Source organism: Myotis myotis, unplaced genomic scaffold (assembly GCF_014108235.1).
Source record: "Myotis myotis isolate mMyoMyo1 unplaced genomic scaffold, mMyoMyo1.p scaffold_m19_p_20, whole genome shotgun sequence".
In the NCBI taxonomy this organism is placed as follows: Eukaryota; Metazoa; Chordata; class Mammalia; order Chiroptera; family Vespertilionidae; genus Myotis; species Myotis myotis.
In genome coordinates, this window is record NW_023416325.1 from 21,759,466 (window position 1) to 21,781,866 (window position 22,401).

Genomic DNA, 22,401 nt, shown 5'->3' on the forward strand with positions numbered 1-22,401 from the left:
TTATTAGGTTAAACAACTTAAAGACTTCAGTTGTTTATTTTTAAAATTTATTAATTTGAGAGAGGCATTGATTTGTTGTTCCACTTATTCATTGGTTGATTGTTTTATGTGCCCTGAGTGGGGATTGAACCCGAAACCTTGGTGTATTGGGACAGCGCTCGAACTAAGCTGCCCAGCCAGGGCTATAAAGACTTCAGCTTTTTAAGAAAAGCAAACATGGCAGCCTTATCTTATAGGTAGAAAGGAAATACTCCAGAGGCTGAAACAATACGCATTCTTCTTGGGAAGTTGCAAGGAAGGTCAGGACTTTCTAGTTATCCTATGCTCAGTGTTCACATGAGGGAAGGCTTTTTGTTTTAGATCTTGGGTCTGTGAGATACAATTGGGATTTCTGAGCAGCCAGGCTACTGCTATAAGAAGTGGGTGATAGATTTTAATTGACAGGTGATGATTCCATCTTAAGAGCAGTATTAGGTTGGTAACATCTTTGGGAGGATCGTTTTCTTTTTTCATATGTATATTTTTATTGATTTCAGAGAGGAAGGGAGAGGGAGAGAGAAACATCAGTGATGAGAGAGAATCATGGATCGACTGCCTCCTGCACCCCCACTACTGGGGATCGAGCCCGCAACCCAGGCATGTGCTCTTCACCAGAATTGAACCTGGGACCCTTCAGTCCACAGGCAGATGCTCTATCCACTGAGCCAAACCAGCTAGGGCAAGATTGTTTTTCTTTACCAGAACTTGGAGTTTTAGGATTCCTAGTGAACTTGAGCTGTGTTAGGACTGAGAACATTTTCAGTCTGTTCATATAAATACAAGCAGCTGGACATTAGGGGTTCTGACTTGATTAGGCCCTTATCTGTTTGCCAGGACTGGCAGTTTTAAACTTATTTTTAAAATATATTTTTATTGATTTCAGAGAGGAAGGGAGAGGGAGGGAAAGAGAAGAAATATCAGCGATGAGAGAGAATCGTTGATTGGCTGCTTCCTGCATGCACTGGGGATTGAGCCGGCAACCTGGGCATGTGCCCTGAACAGGAATCGAACCATGACCTCCTCGTTCATAGGTCGATGCTCAACCATTGCTGGCCAGGCTTACCTTATTTTTTTATTAAGATGTGAAGAAACCACATTGCTGTGGAGATAGGACTGCGTTGATGTTTTATGAAGTTCCCTCTAGTACCTGCTCCTTGTTAATTTCAAAGGCCCATAGGCTCCAGCTTGGGGGAGAAGGGGAAGTAAGTTAAAGTTTGTATAAGGTTTAGCATTTTATTAAGTGCTTAGTTGCTGTCTGTGAGATAGTTGCATATAGGTAGCTATATCGGAAAGCTTTTCAGCGACAGGCAAAATCTTCAGTGAAGGTACATAAATGATCCCTACTGTGCTAGGGCAAGAGGCAGCCTGTTCAAATAGCCCTGATCTAAGTTATCTACAATTAAACTCCCAGCCAACTCACAGGTTGGTTTCTGCAATTTCTTAGCAAGGCCCCACAAAAACCTTAAGCTTTATCCAGATAAAAAATAGGGCCTCATTTTAACATCAATTACTATATTAAGGATACAAGAGCTCTGCCCAGCTCTGCCCCCATGTACTGGAGGAGGTTAGGCTAGATAAATACTTTTCAAACATTTTTTACTATAAAATCCTTTCTTCAAATATATTCTGACAAAGAAGCTTTCTAAGACATAAAAGCTGGAGTTTGCTGGTATTTATTCTTTCAAGGATTTGTTGTTTTCTTCATGATAGGCACAAGGGAACAATAGCTTTTGGTAGAAGAGCATTGAATGAATGATGGCAAATGTATTTCCCTCAAGAAAAAAATTTACAAATACCATACAAATTGTAAACTCATTTAGAGGTTCAGTACATAATTCTAGTTGTGATCGTTAGCCCTGACGGGCCTTGGCTTTGGCCCTTAACCAGTCCTAGGCTGAAAGATTGACTCAGGTCCAGTTAGGAAGCTTTCTAGTTCAAATCATTAGATTCAAATGATCCATTGTCCTGGAAGTCAGAGCCAGCAGAGAAACTCCAAACACTTCAAACTGAGCTTCAGTGCTGGCTTAGCCACACACTGCACAGCTGAGGAAAAATAGCAGGAACACTACAGGCACAATACCTTGGGGAGAAGGCCCGCAGGAAGCAGTTCCTAGTGAAAGCGAAATAAAGTGACAGGAATTTGTTTCTTCCACTTTGAGACTGGTCACCTCAGAACATGAGTCCAAGGCACATATCTTTAAGAGGAGATGTTCTGTTGCTGGTCGCACCAGCCTGATTATCCTTGAGTTGCAGGCTTTTGACAGGATGGGAGTGGTTCATGCTCCAGGATGGTGACGGAGTTACAGTTTGAAGCCAGAGTGAATGGCCACGATGCCTGATGTTAGACTTTCATAAGTCACTTTCTGAAAACCTGCATCTTCTATCATCTCCTTGAACTCCTCCTAAAACACAAAGGGAGATACGGCAAGGATCACCTCCATTTCACCTTTCAAGCCTTTGTCATAAGTTACAGAAGTTTTGTACCTGAGCTGGGAACTGTCGAATACTCTCTACAAGGTATTGGTAGGACTTCCAGTCTTTTGCAATAACCTCTCCCATGACAGGAATAACCTGGAAGCTATAGAGATCATAAAGCCTAAACAAAAAGGCAAAAGATTAAGATTAGAACATGCCCCTTGGTGAGAAGCAAGAAGATCTAAGCCTGGGATCATAAACTCAGATGCCTAGAGGGTCAAGCAAGTACCTAAAATAAGTGAAGTGGTCTAGGTGCAAGGTCAGGAGGGAGCAATACAGATGTGGTGACAGGTATAGTTAGGAAGTACCATGAAAGTGGAGAAGGGAGAGTTACTGCTCAGCTCTGACCACGGACATGTGGGAATACGGCTTACTCAGAGTTGCTATGTTTTCTGATTTCTCAGGTGAAGCTGGAAATCCAGATTTTTATGTAAATTTTTATGAATTGTAAATATGGACATCTAAATCAACTTATTCAAATGCCAGGACTCAAAATCTATGGACAGACGGAAGCCTCTGGTTGCTGGTTTGAGACTCTTCTGGCCTAGATGTTGTCATTCAGGAGTGGCTGACAACATCTGCCCTCTGAGGTGGCACTATCCCCCAGAGAGTCAGTCTCTGAGGCTCATGCTTCTTGCTTACTGGCTACTTTCTATACATTTTGGAATGGGAATCCTTGGCTAAACAATGAGAATCAAGCCCTGTTAACAATACCAACCTGGACACAAGGGGATTGGTCACTTGGCTAAACTCCAGACAGAGAAACCGTCCTCCTGGTTTCAGGACCCGATGAGCTTCTTCGAGTGCCTGAGTGAGAAAAGGAACAAAAGAACACGTTCCTCAGCAGACTCACTCAATTCCATGAGGCTGAGACAGCTTTACCTTCTGTGGACATTATAAGTTATTTCCCACTGATCCTTTGTTCATGCTCAGTTGGGAAGATGTAACAGCAGAAATAATCCTATAATATCCTATCTTTTATAGGTTTTCTGTTGCTCATGAAGAGATTACTTGAGCCCTAGCTGGTTTGGCTCAGTGGATAGAATGTCAGCCTGTGGACTGAAGTGTCCCAGGTTTGATTCTGGTCAAGGGCACATGCCCTGGTTGCTGGCTCTATCCCCAGTGGGGGACATATGGAAGGCAGCCGATCAGTGATTCTCTCTCATCATTAATGTTTCCCTTTCCCTCTCCCTTCCTCTCTGAAATCAATAAAATACCTATATACAGTGTATAAAAGGCTAATATGTTAAGTGTCCCTCCGACCAGTCGCTATAACACGCTCTGACCATCAGGGGGCAGACACTCAATGCAGGAGCTGCCATGACCCGCACAGGCCATTTACAAAGAGATGGCACCATGAACTTGGCGCCCACAAAGCAACACTCAGCTTCTCCCAAGTGGGACACAGGCCCTGCCACCAGCCCGGAGCGACAGCCCACCAAATCGCAGCCGATGCTGCCAAGACCCCATAGCACAAAGTGGGGCCCACAGCCCAGCCCAGCCTGAAAATGGTGGCTGTGGGCACCGTGTAATGATGTCACGTAGCAATGCCTGGCTTCCTCTCCCTAGCAACTAGCCTCCTTGGAGTTTCTTCAGCCCAGGAATAGGACTTGCTCTATAACCAGGTGTAAACATTTCACACTTTAACCAAAAATCTGTGAAGCATTTTCCCTGTGTCTCATCTCATTCGATCCTCACAGAAGTCCTGGAGAAGGTAGATAGGAGACTCAGTGGAATCCTATTTTCTTTTCATTAGCCAGAAAACGGAGATTTTAGAAAGCTTAGAAACTTGACCCTACTGAAAAGAACTAAGAAATGATGGACCTTGAAAATGACTTCAGGTTTTCTCACTGCGCAGAATATAGTCAAACACTGCTGCAATTAAATATTGTCCCTTTGTTCTCCCTGCGTGATCTATTGTTGGAGACCAGGTGTAAGCTGACAAGGTCCTTGCACCTGAAGGGACTAGCTAAGCTGGGACCCTTAGTCACACAGTTTTCCCAGACGTGTTTGGCGATTATCAGTAGAATGAGAGCAACCTTTCGTGGCTTACCAAGAAGTCTGTAACTATTTACTGAGATTTGCTGTACTGAGAATTTGTCCTTCTGCTCTGTCTCTCCCTTAGAGATTAAGAGGAACAAAGAATACATTCCTCTTGACAGACCTCCTATTCAGTGTCTTGTGTATAAATAGCATTGTGTGGCTAATAAATTTGCTGAAGTTCCTCAAGAGCTGTAGTCCTCCTGATCCCGCTCTCCTGTCTTTCTTTCTTTTCTCAATTCCCACCTCCCTTCCTCAGCCCGGCTCAACCTGTCAGGCTGGCCCTGACAATCTATAATAATAATCTGCTTCGTGCTGATATTTACTGCTGTGTTCCTGACAATTACTTGAAAGAGAAGTTGGGGTGTTTCACTAGGCTGGAAAGAGTTTAGCTACATCAGAAAGCAGGTCTAATTAAGCAAGTTTATTCTATCCTATATAATAAAGAGGTAATATGCAAATTGACCCTCACACCATAACGCTGCCACAAGATGGTGGCGTGCACAGCGGGCGCAGGGCAGCGGGGGCAGGGCCGGCGGCCGCTCCGTGCAGCTTCCACTGGGGTTCCTACGGCCCCGTGGGGGTGCGGGGGTCCCGGCGGCCACTTTGCGCAGCTTCTGCCGGTGTTTTTGTGGGCCTCCTGGCCGCTGCGTGCAGCCTAAAGGCAGGGCATCATGGCGGCACTCTAGGACTCGGGGCCATCCCGTGGCACGCTGGCCATGCGGGGCGGGACTCCAGGACTTGTAGCGGTCCCATGGCACAGGGGGTGAGGGGAGGGGTCTCGTGTGATTTCGTGCTACAGGTCACTAGTATATATATATATAAAAGGCTAAGTTGACTCGCACATGCGTGATATATATAAAGCTCTTGCTGGCGCCAATTGCATGTGTGTGTTTCGATCTGTCATTGTCGATCATGAATTTGGTTGACACTTCTATTATAGAGAAAGGGTGAATAGCAATATTAAAATATTTCTTCTAATTAATTTCCTTTCAATGTACACAAACCCATGCACCGGGCCACTAGCGCATATATACACTGAGTGGACAGATTATTATGACCAGCCAGATTATTATGACCCCCCCATCAGTACAATAAAATGAATTAGTTATGCAAATAATAATAATCCTATCTAATAATAGACAAACATGGTAATTAACCGTAACTTCGCTACCCTTCCCATTGGCTGATCAGCAAGATATGCAAATTAACTTCCAACCAAGATGGCAGCTGGCAGCCAGGAAGCGAACAGGAGGCTTGCTTGCTCCAGTGATAGAGGAAGCCAAGGTTCCCCGCCTGCCGCTGCCGGCCTCTGAGCTGCACTCTAAGAAACAATGTTGCAATTATAGAAGCTAAACAAACCCCAGAAACCTGCTTTCAGCCAGCCAGGCCTCAGAGCTGGATCTGCAACAGTGTTTCAATTATAGAAGCCAAACAAACCCAGATACCTGCTTTCAGCAGCCGAGGCCTCAAGCTGGAGCCAAGCCTCAGAGCTAAAGCCGGCTCTCAGCTCCAGTGACAGCCATAGAAGGTAAATAAATCCCAGAATAAAAACAGAAAGAAAAAAAAAGAGGTTGGGAGCTTCAGTCACCTGCCAGCCTGAAAATGGCCCTCAGCCCCTCACCCAGACTGGCCAGGCACCCCAGTGGGGACCCCCACCATGAAGGGGGTGTGACCAGCTGCAAACAGCCATCAGCCCCTCATCCAGGCTGTCCAGGCATCCAAGCAGGACCCCCACCCTGATCCGGGACACCCTTCAGGGCAAACCAGCCAGCCCACACCCGTGCACCAGGCCTCTATCCTATATAGTAAAAGGGTAATATGCAAACTGACCCTAACAGCAGAAGGACTGGGAATGACTGGTCACTATGACACACACTGACCACCAGGGGGCAGACGCTCAATGCAGGAGCTGCCCTCTGGTGGTCAGGGCGCTCTCACATGGGAGGAGCTCTGCTCAGCCACAAGCCAGGCTGATGGCTGCCAGTACAGCGGTGGTGGTGGGAGCCTCTCCTGCCTCCTCAGCAGCACTAAGGATGTTCGACTGCAGTTTAGGCCTGCTCCCCGCTGGCAAGTGGACATCCCCCGAGGGCTGCCGGGCTGCCAGAGGGATGTCTGATTGCCATCTTAGGCCCAAATCCCCGGGGAGCGGGCCTAAGCCAGCAGGTAGTCATCCCCTGAGGGGTCCCAGACTGCAAGAGGGCACAGGCCGGGCTGAGGGACCCCCTCCCATCCCCCCCGAGTGCACAAATTTTTGTGCACCGGGCCTCTAGTAATAATAATAAAAACTTGAGAGTATTTGCTTAGGAAATTTTCAATATTCAGTATTTTTAGAAGTGTCAATGAAGTACTGATGGGGTGGTCATAATAATCTGGCCACTCAGTGTATATATATCTATATATATAAAATCCTAAGTGACTGAACAACTGAATGACTGGTTGACCGGTTCCTATGATGGGCACTGACCACCAGGGGGCTGACGCTCAATGTAGGAGTTGCCCCCCCCCCCCCCCCCCGGTGGTCAGTGGGCTCCTACAAACAACCTCCTGTGTGAGCCAAACTCCGCGGTCCCTCCCCCCGGCTGGCCAGCGCCTCCCCGCCACCCCCTGATCGGTCCCAATTGTCAGCCAGGCCAAGGGACCCCACTCGTTCACAAATTTGTGCACCAGGCCTCTAGTGTACATATAAAAGAGAAGGTTACTTGATATAAACAGATTCAGATTGGTACAACCCCCACCAAGGTCAATTTTTGATTATCAAAATCACAATGCATAGTCTCTTTGATCAAGCAATTTTACATTAATGAATCTATCTTATAGAAATGCTTCTACTATGGAAATGACATGCAGCACTATTTGAACAGCACAAGATTAGAAGCATCTTAACCGTTAATGAGAGACTGGTTAAATGATGGAACTTCTATGCAAATGGAATCCATGCAGCTACTGAAAAAAGGAAGAGCCATGTTCTTTATGCACTGACATGGCAAATCTCTAAGATATGTATATTTTTAATATATTTTTATTGATTTCAGAGAGGAAGGGAGAGGAAAGAGAGACAGAAACATCAATGATGAGAGAATCATCGATCAGCTGCCTCCTACACGCCCCCTACTGGGGGTCGAGACCGCAACGTGGGCATGTGCCCTTGATTAGAATCGAACCCGGGACCCTTCATTCCGCAGGCTGACGCCCTATCCACTGAGCCAAACCAGCCAGGGCTCTTCCACTTCTTTTTAATTAAAAGAAATAATAAACTGACTACAGACACAGGACAGATCACAACAGCCAAGCTAAAAAGCTAAAGACCACCATAAAGGGTGGCCCAGCAAAGCAGAAGAATCAGGAAACCGGAGCCCATATTACTGAACCGAAACTGAGGCCATGTACATTGTCTTCAAATGACAAAGTGGAAATAAAGTGTTGCATCAGATTAAGAACTGAACATTCCCTTCTCTCTATAGAGGAACCACTAATCTATTAGCTACCTTCTGCCAAAATAGCGTTTGAGTGCTTTTTTCTACGTCAACCTCAGAAATGCCACGAAGCTTCTGCAAATTCTCAGGGTCGGATGGCTTCACAAGTGCAACGAAAGAGATGAAATATCAGAGCAAGACGGACAGTCTCAAAGAAATAAATACCAACCCAAGCAACAAAGGCTTCTATGGGATCTGCTCTATTTGGTCCTCATCAATTTTGAGAGTAGGAATATTGGCAACTTAAAGGATTGAGGCCCCTGACTCTGAAACAGTCATTCCACTCAAGAGCCAACCCCAGAAAAGAATCTCTCCATCTTTCTTCATTCTGTGGAGCCACACCAGGAGAACTAATATCCTGAGATGCAGCCTTTCGTACCCGATCAATGTGTGTGACATTCCGGATCCCAAAGGCAATGGTGTAAACATCAAACTTGTCATCATCAAAGGGTAGTTCTTCAGCATCTCCCAATACCCAAGCAAGTCCTGAAAGAGAAAATTAGTTTTCGTCTTAGTCTGGTAGCTGTCTCTCCTGCACCCAGGAAATTGCCAAACCTGAGGAGGCAAGCTTGGGAACCCCCCAATTTGTGGTCACCCAGGCAGAAGTTGGACAGCCTGGACACCCCATTTGTGGCTGGATTCTGAAGTGGGGGCAGTTTTGAGGCTGAGCCCTTAAACATGTTGAATCTGATGCTAACTCTTGGTAGTTATGTGTCAGAATTGAACTGAACTGTCAGACAACTCCTTGGTGTGGAAGAATTGAAGAACTGTTTGGTGATGGGCAAACATCACATTTGGTGTCAGAAAACATCACACACCTGACTTCTCCCTTGGATTCTTGGCTACTGTCTTCATGGGTGACCTCTAATCCTGAGGAGTTGAAGCTGGTGTCCTTGAAGTTTAGGGAAAGTCCTTCGCCCAAGACCCTAAGTGAAACCTGACACCCTGAAGCAGCTTTTACGTGGCTAAGTGTTTTGTACAGTGTTCTGTGGTTAGGAGCCCAGATCCTGGGGTTAGACTGCCTGGGTTCTAATTCCAGCTTCACCATTTATTTAAATATATTTTTATTGATTTCAGAGAGGAAGAGAGAGGGAGAGAGAGAGATAGAAACATCAAAGATGAGAGATAATCATTTATCAGCTGCCTCCTGCACGCCCCCTACTGGGTCTCAAGCCTGAAACCCAGGCATGTGTCCTGACCAGGAATTAAACCGTGACCTGGTTCGTAGGTTAATGCTCAATCACTGAGCCACATTGGCTGGGCAAGTTTCACTATTAGCTGTGTGATCTTGAAAAAACTACTCTGCCTCAGTTTCCTCATCTGTAAAATGGAGTTAACAATAACACCCACTTCAGAGGGTCACTGGAAGTACTCTAAGTACAGAATTTAGCATTGTTATATTGATTCTGTCAGAGTCTTAGAGAATCAAAGTGTCGAGTCCCTAAGTCTGGTCATGAATTCAGAAATTACCTAAGGGAGCCCCATAGCAGAGAGGCTGTGTCCTCTAAGGATCCTGATTCAGCTTGAACATTATTCCATATGCAGTGAATTAGACATTAATATATGACATAAAAGGAACACTCTATACAGGAAGGCAAATGAAAATAGCCTTTCTGGCCCTAGTTGGTTTGGCTCAGTAAATAGAGTTCTGGCCTGAGGACTGAAAGGTCTCCGGTTGGTACCTTAGTTGCAGGCTGAATCCCCAGCCCAGCTGGGGTGCGTATGGGAGGCAACCAATTGATACATCTTTCTCACATTGATGTTTCTCTCTGTCTCCCCCCTTCCTTCCACTTTCTCTAAAAAAATTAATGGAAAAAATATCCTCAGATGAGGATTAATAGCAACAAGCCAACTGTACTATCCGGCATTTAATGATTCCTATGCAGGTCGATTAGTCTTGGCAGTTAGGAGAGCCTGAAGGACAAGCTATGTTACAGACGAGATGATTCCAGAAATGGAACGTTACTTATCATTTCTGTCTCTGTTTGCCATTCTGTATGGCTGAGTACCAGAGCGAAAGGAAACACGTTTTCCAGTAGGAGTAAGGAAACATAGTGGCTTTGTCTAAGAACACTAGGGACTGTTTGCCTCCTGGTCAGTGTTGATGGTGAACAAAAGAGCCCTTCATCTTGGGGGCCCCGTGGGCTGCCCCTGTGTAGGCAGCTGTTCTGAGGGGGAGGAGGAGAAAGAATTGAGCTAAAATAACCACAGACACTCCTTGTGGGGCGGGAAGGAGACAAGTGCTGATGACGGAGGGATTGGCTTTCTCTGTGTACAGCCTGCCTCTCACAGTGGCTGCCTGCCGGGCTTCCAGCATGGGCGAGGGCAGGCGGCGGCTCTGGAAAACTCGGCAAACATGGTGCAGCTGCCGGGTCACCACTTCTACCAGAAAATATTGTGGGGAAAGTAGAACTTCAAAATAGCAAAACAAACAGAAAGCCAGATGTAAAATGTATGTGTTTTTTTTCTGAACAGACTGAGATAAATGCTTCTAAAGTGTACATCTTTAAGCGAGGCCACAAATTGTCCATTTTGTGGCTGCAGTGGCTTCCCGGAGCTAAGAGTCCCCTAGCTGCTCCAGAGTGCTGTGGCTTAGGAGGACAGTCAGTGCTCACTCACATCACCGACAGGTTCTTGGAAACTATGACTTCAAGTGAAATGATGGGTAACGAAAACCAATCTGACCACAGGCTAACCGATATAAACAAGAGTTAAGTCCTTACAGCATCTTTCTGGCCACAAAAACATCACCCAACTTCTAAAGAAAGATTCATAACCATTTTAATACTGAACAATGAAATAAATGTGAGCCATAGATACTAAGTTTAAGAAAGATTACTAAAAACAAATCAGATAATGATTTTCCAATTTAATGATTCCAGTTCCGGATCACAAGTGGCCGGAGCCTGTCCCGGGAGCTCAGGTAGGAAGGTGACACTAACCCTGGTCAGGACACCCTCCATCACATACCCTCACTCAGGTTGGGACAATTATCACAGGCCAGTTCACCTCCGTGCACAGCTTTGGGATGTGGGAGGAAACTGCAGTACCTGGAGAAAACACAGACATGGGGAGAACATGCCAACTCCACACAGACGGTGGCCCTGGCCAGGAATCAAACCTTTTTCTCTCGTCATTGTTATAACAAAACAACATTGAACCAAAAAAAAAAAAAAAAAAAAAGTTTTTTTGTTTGTTTGTTTTTTTTAAATATATTTTATTGGTTTTTTACAGCGAGGAAGGGAGAGGGATAGAGAGTTAGAAACATCGATGAGAGAGAAACATCGATCAGCTGCCTCCTGCACCCCCTACTGGGGATATGCCCGCAACCAAGGTACATGCCCTTGACCGGAATCGAACCTGGGACCCTTCAGCCCGCAGGCTGACGCTCTATCCACTGAGCCAAAACGGTCAGGGCCAAAAAAAAAAAAAAAAAAAGTTTTATTCTAGCCCAGCCAGCATAGCTCAGTGGTGAGCGTCAACCTATGAACCAGGAGGTCACAGGTCGATTCCCAGTGAAGGCACATGCCCAGGCTGCGGGCTCAATCCCAGTGCGAGGCGTGCAGGAGGCAGACGATCAATGATTCTTATCATTGATGTTTCTATCTCTCCCTCCCTCTCCCTTCCTCTCTAAAATCAATAAAAATATATTTAAAAAATTTTTATTCTAGGACCCACTGTACTGTTTACAGGTGCTTCCTCACTGTATCAGTTGCGCCTTCTGAGAAACTGATGATGAGAAAAGGTTTTTTGTTTCTTTGGGGGTGGGGGTGGGGGGTGGCACCTAGGAAAGATAAAAGAGATCAAAGGAAGAGGAAACAAGACTGAATGGGGAAGCCTGTTAGACCCAAAGCTTCAGCCTACCGACAGGGGGCCCTGGAACAAAGCCTGCCTGTGAAGAGTCCAGCCTCCTCGTGCTCAGCCTCCTAGTGCTCAGCCTCCTTGTGCTCAGCCTCCTCGTGCTCGGCCTCCTAGTGCTCGGCCTCCTCGTGCTCGGCCTCCTAGTGCTCGGCCTCCTCGTGCTCAGCCTCCTAGTGCTCAGCCTCCTAGTGCTCGGCCTCCTCGTGCGCAGCCGTCCACTGGGTGCTGCCTGGCTGGCAAGCCGAGGTGGAGCCTGCAGGTGCTAAGAGCTGGGGGCTGTCAGCTAACTACACTCCCGTGGCTGAAGGGCAAGTCCCCTTTTTAAGGGCAGTGCCCCTTCTCGGCTTCCACATCGATCAAAGCATCCTAGTGCTAACAGGGAAGTGGAGTGGCTCAAGAACAGGACGCCGGTCATGGGGAGGTGTCGGGAATCGAAAGCACAACTTCTGTCTCAGGGTCCAGGAGCTGAGATCAGAAGACTCAGCTCCAACTGGAGATCTGCCACCTAAGATGTGTTTCATGGGGAAGACATGTGACCCTTTTGGGCTTCGGGCAGCTCCCTGGTCACAAAGGGCTGATCATCGAACTCTCTAGGCTGCTGAAATGATGTGCATGAAACTGCACACACTGGATCCACCCCCACAAATGATCTTCCACTCCTACCTGGCGGTGAGTTTCTAAAGCAGGAAAGTAAAGCACGTCAACATTCCCCTCCCATCTCATTGTATACACATATCAGCACTTCCTCTGTGCACTTTCTGTGGGACTTGCCAGTTTTGTATCCTTGGGCACAGGCTTTCTTCCTTCCAATCTTCAGCATCTCCTTGTTGATGTCACAGACCACGACGTGGGAACCGCTCAAGGAGTCCTCTTCACTCTGGTACTTTTGGGCGATTTCTTCCCAGGATAAATTTTGCTGGGCCCTTAACTGCCTCTTCTGCTTTCTCCGATGCTGTGCCTGAATGTAACTAAGGAACCGGAACGCAATGTCACCTGTGGGAAGCCAGGGAGGAAAGATGGAAGCATAAAGACAAAGCCCAGCATCTCCTGGCTCCGAAGGGACAACAGGGCACAGGAGTTGCGGAGTGTACGAAAATGAAGTTTGTACTCATCTCCACGGTAACTGTTATTTTTTAACTTCTAAGGTTCTTTAGAAAACTTTATTTAAAAATGGCATAAATAATGTATGGACATATTCTTACTATAAAAGACTCACTATCTCAATTTTTAGAATAAAACATGAATTTTGCATTCTCTGTCCATACCTTCTCCAGACATTACAAGTATTCAGAGTTTAGTGTACAGCCTTCTAGTCTTTTTCTAATAATTTTTATGGAAATAACATAGTTACAAGCAATAATTCCCTGTCCCACCCCCACATCTCTCTCCCAGTTCAGTTCTCCAGAGACCATCTTTGCAACTCTTTTAGCTGTTTCTTCTATAAGTTACAGCTGTTTCTTTCCTTAGCAAATCATGATATCCTGTTCCCCCATCTTTGCTTGCCTCTACTCAATATATTCATATCCCTTTTTCACGGTTCCTCATAATACCTGGATAACCTAGCATAATAAATGAATCAATATTTGATTTCCTATTCCGTCAACCACAGATGACTCCCTTCCATCTTCCATCCTATGTACTTCTACTCTGTCAAGACTGGTAACATTTTGTTTGTTTTACAGCTATAATTGAGCTTTCTGCGCTATGTTGGTGGTTTGAGTCTAAAAGCTGAAAATCAAAGTGTTTAAATAATGTGACCAGGTAAATACTGTTCCGGCAAAGTGAGTGCTTGCTGAAATCACATTTTCTTTTTTATTTTTTTAAAATATTTTTTTATTGATTACAGAGAGGAAGGGAGAGAGAGAAACATCAATGATGAGAGAGAATTACTGATAGGCTGCCTCCCGCACACCCCCTACTGGGGATCAAGCCTGCAACCCAGGCATATGCCCTTGACTGGAATCGAACCTGGGACCCTTCAGTCCACAGGCGGTGCTCTATCCACTGAGCCAAACCAGCTAGGGCTAAAGCAACTGCTTTTTGAAGGATAAATTGGTTATTTCTAATTTTTTTAGTATTACTAAAAATGATGCAGTGAGCATATTTATAGTTATATCTTGGTTGGTTGTTTTTGTTAATCCTTACCCAAGGATATTTTTCTATTGATTTTAGAGAGTGGAAGGGAGGCGGGGAGACAGAGAAAGAAACAGCGATGTGAGAAAGACACATTGATGGGTTGCCTCCCACACACGGACTCATCAGGGCTGGGGATTGAGCTTGCAACTGAGGTACGTGCCCTTGACTGGAATCGAACCCAGGACCCTTCAGTCCTCGGGCTGATGCTCTATCCGTTGATCCAAACTGGCTAGGGCTAGCTGTATCTTCTTAAAATGTCTTTTAAAATATATGGGATTACCTTTTAATTACATTTTCTAAATGGGCAGTTGTCAGCATGAAGTGATGCTACTGGTCATGGTACACCGGAGATGGAGGCAGCTCCGACTGAACCCCTTCTGTACGTTATCTTTGTGCCATGTTTTTAGATTCGCTATCTAGAGTTATAATTGTGGGATCCTACTATAAACATGTTACACTTTGATAGATTCTGCTAGATTGTCTGTCCTCCACTGAGCAGGACTTTCTTGCTGCCCTCTAAGATTCATTTGGGGAGAGGACCGTGCCAATAAAGCCACATTTGTTTCAAACATAGAGATTATTCTACTATAATTTATTATACATTTTTCTGTTGGTACAACACTATTGCATTATATTATACATTGTAATGCACATTTAACATGTACATTAGCCCTGTAATGATATCACCAAGAGGCACTTTAGAAACCCGTGATACTTTCCCGAATGTCTAGCAGACACCAAAGGAGCATGCAGATACAAATGCGCTGCTGATATCTGGTGTGACAATGGTTTAAGCAGGAGAAGCTACCTAGAAAGCTTACAGAATATGATAAAAGGTATCCTCCCAGCCCCCGGAAAGATGTTAAAGGTGGTCAAAGGTCAAACAAAAGGTAAAAGTCGTTTAGATGGTAAAATGTCACGGGAGTAAAAAACTGGTCTTTTAACTTTGTAATCTGTGCATTTTAGGAAAGTGACAGGCACGAAGCTGACATTCTGTGCTTTTGATTGACATTCAGTGAAAAAAAAAGAGTGAACCTTTCTTAGAAGCATGTTGATTTTCAACAACCATCTTCAGGCTAATGGTAGGTGAGGTGGCTCATTCCAACAGGAGACACCGATCTGTGTAAAAGGTGCTCAGTGGTACCTGGGGATGCTAACGTGGACATTACCTGTGCCTCCAGCGACATCAAGGAGCTGCGTCCCAGGAAACGGGTGCATTCTCCAGAGCAGCAAGTCCTTCCACACACGATGGATGCCAAGACTCATCATATCATTCATCACATCATACTTCTTGGCCACACTCTCAAACACCTGGTAGACTGACATGGGAGAAATACAACGTAATTGTGCTACTGACAAGTTTCACTTGGAAAAGTCCTAAATGAAAGAGAAGGAAGCTTCGTCCCCCCCTGAAATTGCCCGTCTTTCCAAAGTGAACCTAAGCCATAATGCTTCATGTCCAAACCTACACCTTAGCATCACCTCTTTATAAAAGATTTGTATTACTTCATATAAAAAAATCAACTTCTTTCCTACTGTCTTAGTTATCTTAGGACCATTACTTTGTAATCATGCCATACACATACTTGGTACTAAACAGATTTGTTTCTTAGAGGATAGGGGTGAAGGTGGAATTTTTTCTAATGGTTATTATAATGAGACAACAAAACCCATTAGAAAGACACACGGCTAATGGATGGGAAAGCCTCAGGTCATCTCTGCCTGTGACGCCGAGCAAAACCTCAGGTATAATTTGGTGGGCAGGTGGATGGCAGGATGCGAATCAGGGTTGTTACATTGTGGAGGGTCCTCGTGAATCATCTCCATAGGACCAAGGCAGAATGTGGAGTCTGGGCTAGCTGGAAAGAGAGGAGTTTACTTTAAGACACAGGCTACAGCCGAAACCAGTTTGGCTCAGTGGATAGAGAGTTGGCCTGCGGACTGAAGGGTCCCAGGTTCGATTCCGGTCAAGGGCATGTACCTGGGTTGCGGGCATATCCCCAGTAGGAGATGTGCAGGAGGCAGCTGATCGATGTTTCTCTCTCATCGATGTTTCTAGCTCTCTATCTCTCTCCCTTCCTCTCTGTAAAAAATCAATAAAATATATTTAAAAAAAAAGACACAGGCTACATTTACTAGTAACTTCTTTGCCCCTCAGTTTCTCTGCCCATAAGATGAGAAAGTCAGTGCCCGTCCCTCCCGACCTCCCTGCCACAAGGCTGAACTAGGGAGTGGAGGGGAGATGCTTTGCGTTTTTCGGATGAAATGTACCACACAGATCCAAAACATGACTGCCCTCGGCTGAGTCTGCGGACCCCAGAATTACTCCTTGAACTCAATCTTGAATGCCTATTCTCCACCCTGGGCTCTCCAAGGTTGCTTTTTCCTTTTTTTTTGTAATCCTCACCTGAGGATATTTTTCCATTGATTATTAGAGAAAGTGGAAGGGAGGGAGAAGGAGAGATAGAGAGAAACATCGAGGTGTGAGAGACACATCGATTGGTTGCCTCCTGCACGCACCCCGACCAGGGTCAGGGAACCTGCAACCAAGGTATGTGCCCTTGACTCGAATGGAATCTGGGACCCTTCAGTCTCAGGCCGAGGCTCTATCCACTGAGCAAAACTGGCTAGGCTGCTTTTTCTTTCTGAGCATCTTTTGAGGAGTCGAGGAACGCAGGCTCAAACCACTGTGTATAACCACCCCTAGCCTTGCATGGTTCCAAAATGCATGAATTTCAGTTACTATGGTTTAGTTAAATAATACCAGTCCCCCAATAACATATTTAAGATACAATGGCATACTAACTGTAACTGCATAAAATATAAACTTCACTCGCACTTCTTCAGTCCAGAAAGTACTATATAAATAACAGATGTGCATCATGATCGATAACCAGTCATGTAACTTCTTTCATAGTTTGTAAGTGGTAGGTCACTACCAGTTGTTCAGTTCACACACAGACAGCAAAGCAGGTAGTTGTGTTATCTCCTTATCTCTGTTGAAAACATGTGGCATTTTACAAAACTGGGTAATTAAGAGGAAACTGGCCAACAAAAATGAAAGTGCAGCAAAGAAACAAAAAGTGCCCTAACCCGTTTGGCTCAGTGGATAGAGCGTCGGCCTGTGGACTGAAGGGTCCCGGGTTCGATTACGGTCAAGGGCTTGTACCTTGGTTGCGGGCACATATCCAGTAGGGAGTGTGCAGGAGGCAGCTGATCAATGTTTCTATCTCTCTATCCCTCTCCCTTCCTCTCTGTAAGAAATACTAAAAAACAAAAACAAAAAGTGATAATGGTGGAAGTGAAATTTAAATAGATGTCAACGGAGTTGTCGGAGAAACGGCTGGCCGTGGAATGCTGACACTGGCGTCCTTCAAGAGACTCCAGATGCAGCCAGATCTCTGTAAGATGAACTCACTGACATAAATGAGGATGTGGTTGTGAGGAAAACGTTAAAGATGCCCCAGAGGAAACGATGCCAGCAAAAAAATTCACATTAGAGGAATTCTTGGAGATATTTCATGACATTGAAAGTGAAAGGATAAAATGTTAGAAACTGACTGAAACTTAGGAAGGAGTATGGCAATTTGCCAACGCATAGAGAAGATGCCCTCTCCCTACTGCAAATTAAATGCTGAGAAGGTAGCAAACTATTGGTGCATTTTTTACAAAGAAATAACAGAACTTAATGGTTGGGGAGCACACAAGACTTGGTTGGAAAGTTGTAAGGAGGACATTCTGAGAAAAGGGAAGTGTGTGGAAGGCCGCCTGCACTGTTTATTGGAATTCCAACTTACGGGAGAGTTAGGGGTGTTGAAGGCAGCGCCCCTAATTATTCCTTGACCTTTCCAAACAAGTCTGTGCACGTGCAGACCCCTGGGTGTTTACTGGAATCCTTATGCTTAATCCCTGGATGCCCTTACTTAAAAGACACTACAAACACATGTGTCCTCCCAATATTACTTACCCTGCTGATTGTATCTAAAAGATAAACTTTAGCCCTGACCGGTTTGGCTCAGTGGATAGAGCGTCGGCCTGCGGACTGAAGGGTCCCAGGTTCGATTCCGGTCAAGGGCATGTACCTTTGTTGTGGGCACATCCCCAGTAGGAGGTGTGCAGGAGGCAGCTGATCGATGTTTCTCTCTCATCGATGTTTCTAACTCTCTATCCCTCTCTCTTCCTCTCTGTAAAAAATCAATAAAATATATTAAAAAAACAAACAAACAACAACAACAAAAAAACTGTTCTTGTCCTTTCCCAGGCCTGTGTCACCGGGCTGGACTTCAAGAAACTGCTCAGTAATAGCTACTATTTATTGGACAATTACTAAGTGTCAGGCATTGTTCAAAATACTTTTAATGTGTCAAGTAATCTAATTCTCAATAGAACTCTAAGAAAAGTGCTACTATTCTTCCCACTTGGCAAATGTGGAAGCTGAAGTACAGAGAAGATACTTTCCTTTTTCCTTTCTATAAAAACAGTGACCTATTCTTTTAGCAGGAGGTTAACGTGGCTCTGCAGTCAGACCATCTGAACTGGAGTAATGGTCCCACCCCTTCCTGCGTTAAACTGCACACGTTCCGGATTAACCTCAAGTCTCGGTGTCCTCCTGGGTAACTCGGGGAACACAACGCCCACCACCAAGAGGTCGAAATGGAAACTGGACATGTGTGCACGGCGCCTGGCACAGTGTAAACGCTGACTTGATGGGGTGTCCCGATCATTGCTCCGCTTAAAACGAGGAGGCGTTCAAGCTCTGCAGAGTCGGGCCCGCCCCGGGGCTACAGCGCCGGAGCTCACATAGCACGACGTTTAGCCAACCCTTAGCGGGCAGAAGAAACAGGCCCGCAGACGGCCATTGCCCTCCCCGCCCCCGCGCCCCTTCACCTTTGCCCCCCTTCTCCTCCTCCGACACAGTCTCAAACCCGAAGTGCGTTTCCGTTGCCCGTTTCTCTTGGGACAAGAGCCGCGCACTCAGCAGACTCCCTGGCCAGGAGCTACGAAGCCCGGGGAGCCGGCAGCCCCGCATCACGCGCGACCACCCGCGGCCGCAGTAGCCCCATAGAGCGCAGCTCCTGGGGGCCGCCATCTTGACAGTCGGCTGACAGCAGCCGGACCATACGTCACGTTGCGTCACTGGACGGCTGACGGCGGCCGGCCAGAGTCAGAATTAGTCGAACGCGTCCTGCATCCTGAAGTTCTGGAGTCATGCCTGATTGCTGGAATCCGGAGTCTGCTTACTTATTGAGTCCCCGAAGTCCTTTTTATCTCTTCCCAAATTGAACACAACTCACCAGGATTAAGCGGACCTTAGGGAGACCACCCCCCCCCCCCCCCATCACCTCTCAGCGGCCACGTCTCTGAATCTTGCCAACCAGTGGTACCAGTACCAACTCGCAAGATACCCAATAACTCCTGTTTTCTGGTGAAGAAGAGGGCGCACTGAGGTACGGTGTGCTGAGAGGCTAAGATTCCAGGTCAATTCTCGCAAACTTTGGCATGCATAAGAATCACCTGGTGTGAGCGTTTACAATGCAGAGTACCAGACCCCAGTACCAGAGATTTTGAATCAGCCAATCTGATATGGGTTTTGGGAATCTTTACTTGACCAAACTTTTCACGTGATTCTGACGCAAGGAATTCACAGACCACTCCTGAGAAACATATGCTAGACTAGCTGAAAAGTAAACATTGGAAGAAGTGGAAACGATGGCTCTGGTATCTAGTTAGCAAGTCAGAACAAATCACCATCACGCTTCCTCCCCTCTGAGGCACAGCTACAGTTCCAGCTCCAGCTGGCACAGCATGGGTATTTTACCTCACACCCAGATTTCCCCATTCTTTTCTTTTTATGGAAAGGGTAATGTAGAGTCCGTCTTGCGAAAAAGAAGATGGGGGCGGTTTGATTCTCTTTTTAAGTGTATGTTTCCTGCAAATATTCCACAAGGACCCTAAGAAACTATTTCGGAAATGAAAATTTTCTTTCTGGTGTAATGTAGCCTGACAGATGGACACCTACCACTTTGTTTTGGAAGAACTGCACGGGGATTTCTCGTCCCTTCTCTTTTATCTTTATGTGTGATAGATGGAATGATTCATCCATGTAATCAGAGTTCTCATATCTTTGTTAAAGGAAATATAAAAATTCATCAAGGAATCTTAGTATGTCTTCCAAATCTAGTCATGCATGAGAATGCACCTCAGGATTTGAGATGTTTCTTCTAAATATTAAATTAAATTCCAGACCAACATTATGTAGGTATTCTCTCATTTCAGTATGATCTGTGGGGGCAAAAAACTGGAAAAGGTGAACCAAGATAAGGACTGGTGGAGGGCACATTAAGGAAATTTTAAAATATAAAATTAGCCCTGACTGGTTTGGCTCAGTGGATGGAGCATCGGCCTACGGTCTGAAGGGTCTCAGGTTTGATTCCAGTCAAGGGCACGTATGCCTGGGCTGCCAGCTCCATCCCCAGTGTGGGGCATGCAGGAGGCAGCCAGTCAATGATTCTCATCATTGATGTTTCTATCTCTCTCCCTCTCCCTTCCTCTCTGAAATCAATAAAAATATAAAAAATATATAAGATTAGTATCTACTTTTCTTTATCCCAGTTAAAACTGATAATTTTAAGAAACTGATCAGCTTATATATACTCATTAATGCTTTGTATAATGTGATGATTAATAAGAAGCCAAAAAAAGGCCCAATTACAGGAATCCAAGGATTTTGTCTACCTATTTATTTGTTCGTATTTGCTGAAATTCCACTCGACCTTCTATGCTCAGCTCAAGTGACACCACCTCTGGGAAGTCCTCTTTTATTCCTCTCAACTGTTTGTACTTCTCTCCTTGGAGCTTCTGCCCTGGTCAGCATTTGGTGTTAACTTTATTATAGCCCTTATCATAATCTTCCATTGTAGTTTCTTTTTTCTTTTCTTCATGTGAATGATATTGTATTTAGTCATTTTTGTTTCCAACTGGAACTCTGGGAATTCAAAATTAACATCCTTGTCTGTGAGCTTCTTATAGACACCAGAAAAAGTTTTGATCTAGTCTCCCATATTGTTCTGTAGTGCTTTATCCAAATGAATTTTTCTGAGCTGGCTGCCATCCATTTCACCAGGATTCTTGTGGACCTCCTGAGATGGGATGCTTTTGCTTATTTTTGTAGGCTTTTTCAAGTTGACGTAGGCGTAGGCAACTCTGAGCAATAAGACAACATGCTTCCCACTAAACTATTTTTCATTTTTAAATATATTTTTATTGATTTCAGAGAGGAAAGGAGAGGGGAAGACAGATAGAAACATCAATGATGAGAGAGAATGATTGATCTGCTGCCTTCTGCACACCCACCCTGGGGATCAAGCCTGCAATCCCAGGCATGTGCCTTGACCAGGAATCAAATCATGACCTCCTGGTTCATAGGTGGACTCTCAACCACTGGGCAACATGGGCCGGGTATTGATCTAAGCTTTTTTAACCCATTCTCTCGTCTTTAAATTTGAGTTATTGTGAGGAATGCGATAATCTGTATAAACTGCACAGCATTGCACTGAATGACGACGTTTATTAATGAAATGAAATGTTAACAATTAATTACATTAATAAATGACTTATTAACAATGAAATCAAGTTTACATGAGGAAGTGCTGTAAAGTTATATTAAATGTAAGATTTTGCCATTATCGTTGCTATTATTATTAAGAACTAGGATAAGCCATGAATAAATTAATATTAATTCTAGTGTAAGTATAAATTAATGAAACAGTAAAGGAATTACACAGGTATTCCAATGTCTGGGTGGGTTATTAGTAGTAGTGTATATTGTTATTATGTAATGCAACACTATTAGCGTGCTCATACTAAAAACTGGACTACAAATTCCATCATCCTGTAGGCTCTCAACGGTGTGAGGGGAGGCGGAAGTCACTGGACCCGGATGAAGGTTGAAAACTGCATTTCCCAGAGTGCACCATGCCACCTCTCCACTATATATATACTCCATCCGGGTTCTTCGAGATGCTGTTTGGCGACTCGTCGCCATTCCAGGAGCAGCTCGGCCTCGGCCCAGCGGCGAGTGTCGGTCGCCGTGTCGGAGACACCCGTCCCCGACACCAAGACAGCCAGCCCTCTCCCCTGCCCCGCGGCGGGAGAGCGTCTCCGGCCGGCCGGCGGGGCCTGCGCGCGCTCCTCGCCCCCCTGCCCCGCAGCCTCCGCCCCGCCAGGCCCGGCCCGGACCTCCGAGCCCCGGCCTCCGCCGCCGCCTCGCTCACTGCCGCCGCCGGGCTCCACAGCCCCGCCCGCCGCTTCTCCTCCCAATTTGAGAAGCCGAGTAAGGAAACAGGGAAAAATGTCGCCATGAAGGCCGAGAACC

At 45.6% G+C, this 22,401-nt stretch overlaps 1 protein-coding gene across 2 annotated transcripts; it reads right to left on the minus strand.

Moving 5' to 3' along the window:
• Positions 1–1,060: 1,060 nt before the first annotated feature.
• On the minus strand, positions 1,061–19,134 carry COQ5 (coenzyme Q5, methyltransferase). Of its 2 annotated transcripts, XR_004974887.1 has the most exons (8): positions 18,915–19,134; positions 15,197–15,346; positions 12,663–12,884; positions 8,410–8,516; positions 3,233–3,321; positions 2,524–2,635; positions 2,120–2,441; positions 1,061–1,223 (listed from the first exon to the last, which is right to left on the minus strand). XR_004974887.1 is itself a non-coding variant. In XM_036354084.1 (7 exons), the coding sequence occupies exons 1-7, from the start codon at positions 19,114–19,116 to the stop codon at positions 2,340–2,342; spliced, it is 984 nt and encodes a 327-aa protein (XP_036209977.1). In that variant the 5' UTR covers positions 19,117–19,134; the 3' UTR covers positions 1,697–2,339. The 2 variants fall into 2 exon arrangements, 1 of the variants encoding a protein (XP_036209977.1); XM_036354084.1 differs by lacking the exon at positions 1,061–1,223 and having other exon boundaries at positions 1,697–2,441.
• Between the last annotated feature and the right edge of the window lie 3,267 nt (positions 19,135–22,401).

What these genes read in the sequence shown, in the direction of transcription:
- COQ5 (XM_036354084.1), bottom strand. Translation starts at nt 19,116, where the DNA reads ATGGCGGCCCCCAGGAGCTGCGCTCTATGGGGCTACTGCGGCCGCGGG. An exon ending in TGATGTCGCTGGAGGCACAG is followed by an intron (nt 12,885 to 15,196) that starts GTAATGTCCACG and finishes GGCTTCCCACAG; the next exon opens with GTGACATTGCGTTCCGGTTC. An exon ending in TTCGACAGTTCCCAGCTCAG is followed by an intron (nt 2,442 to 2,523) that starts GTACAAAACTTC and finishes TTTGTGTTTTAG; the next exon opens with GAGGAGTTCAAGGAGATGAT.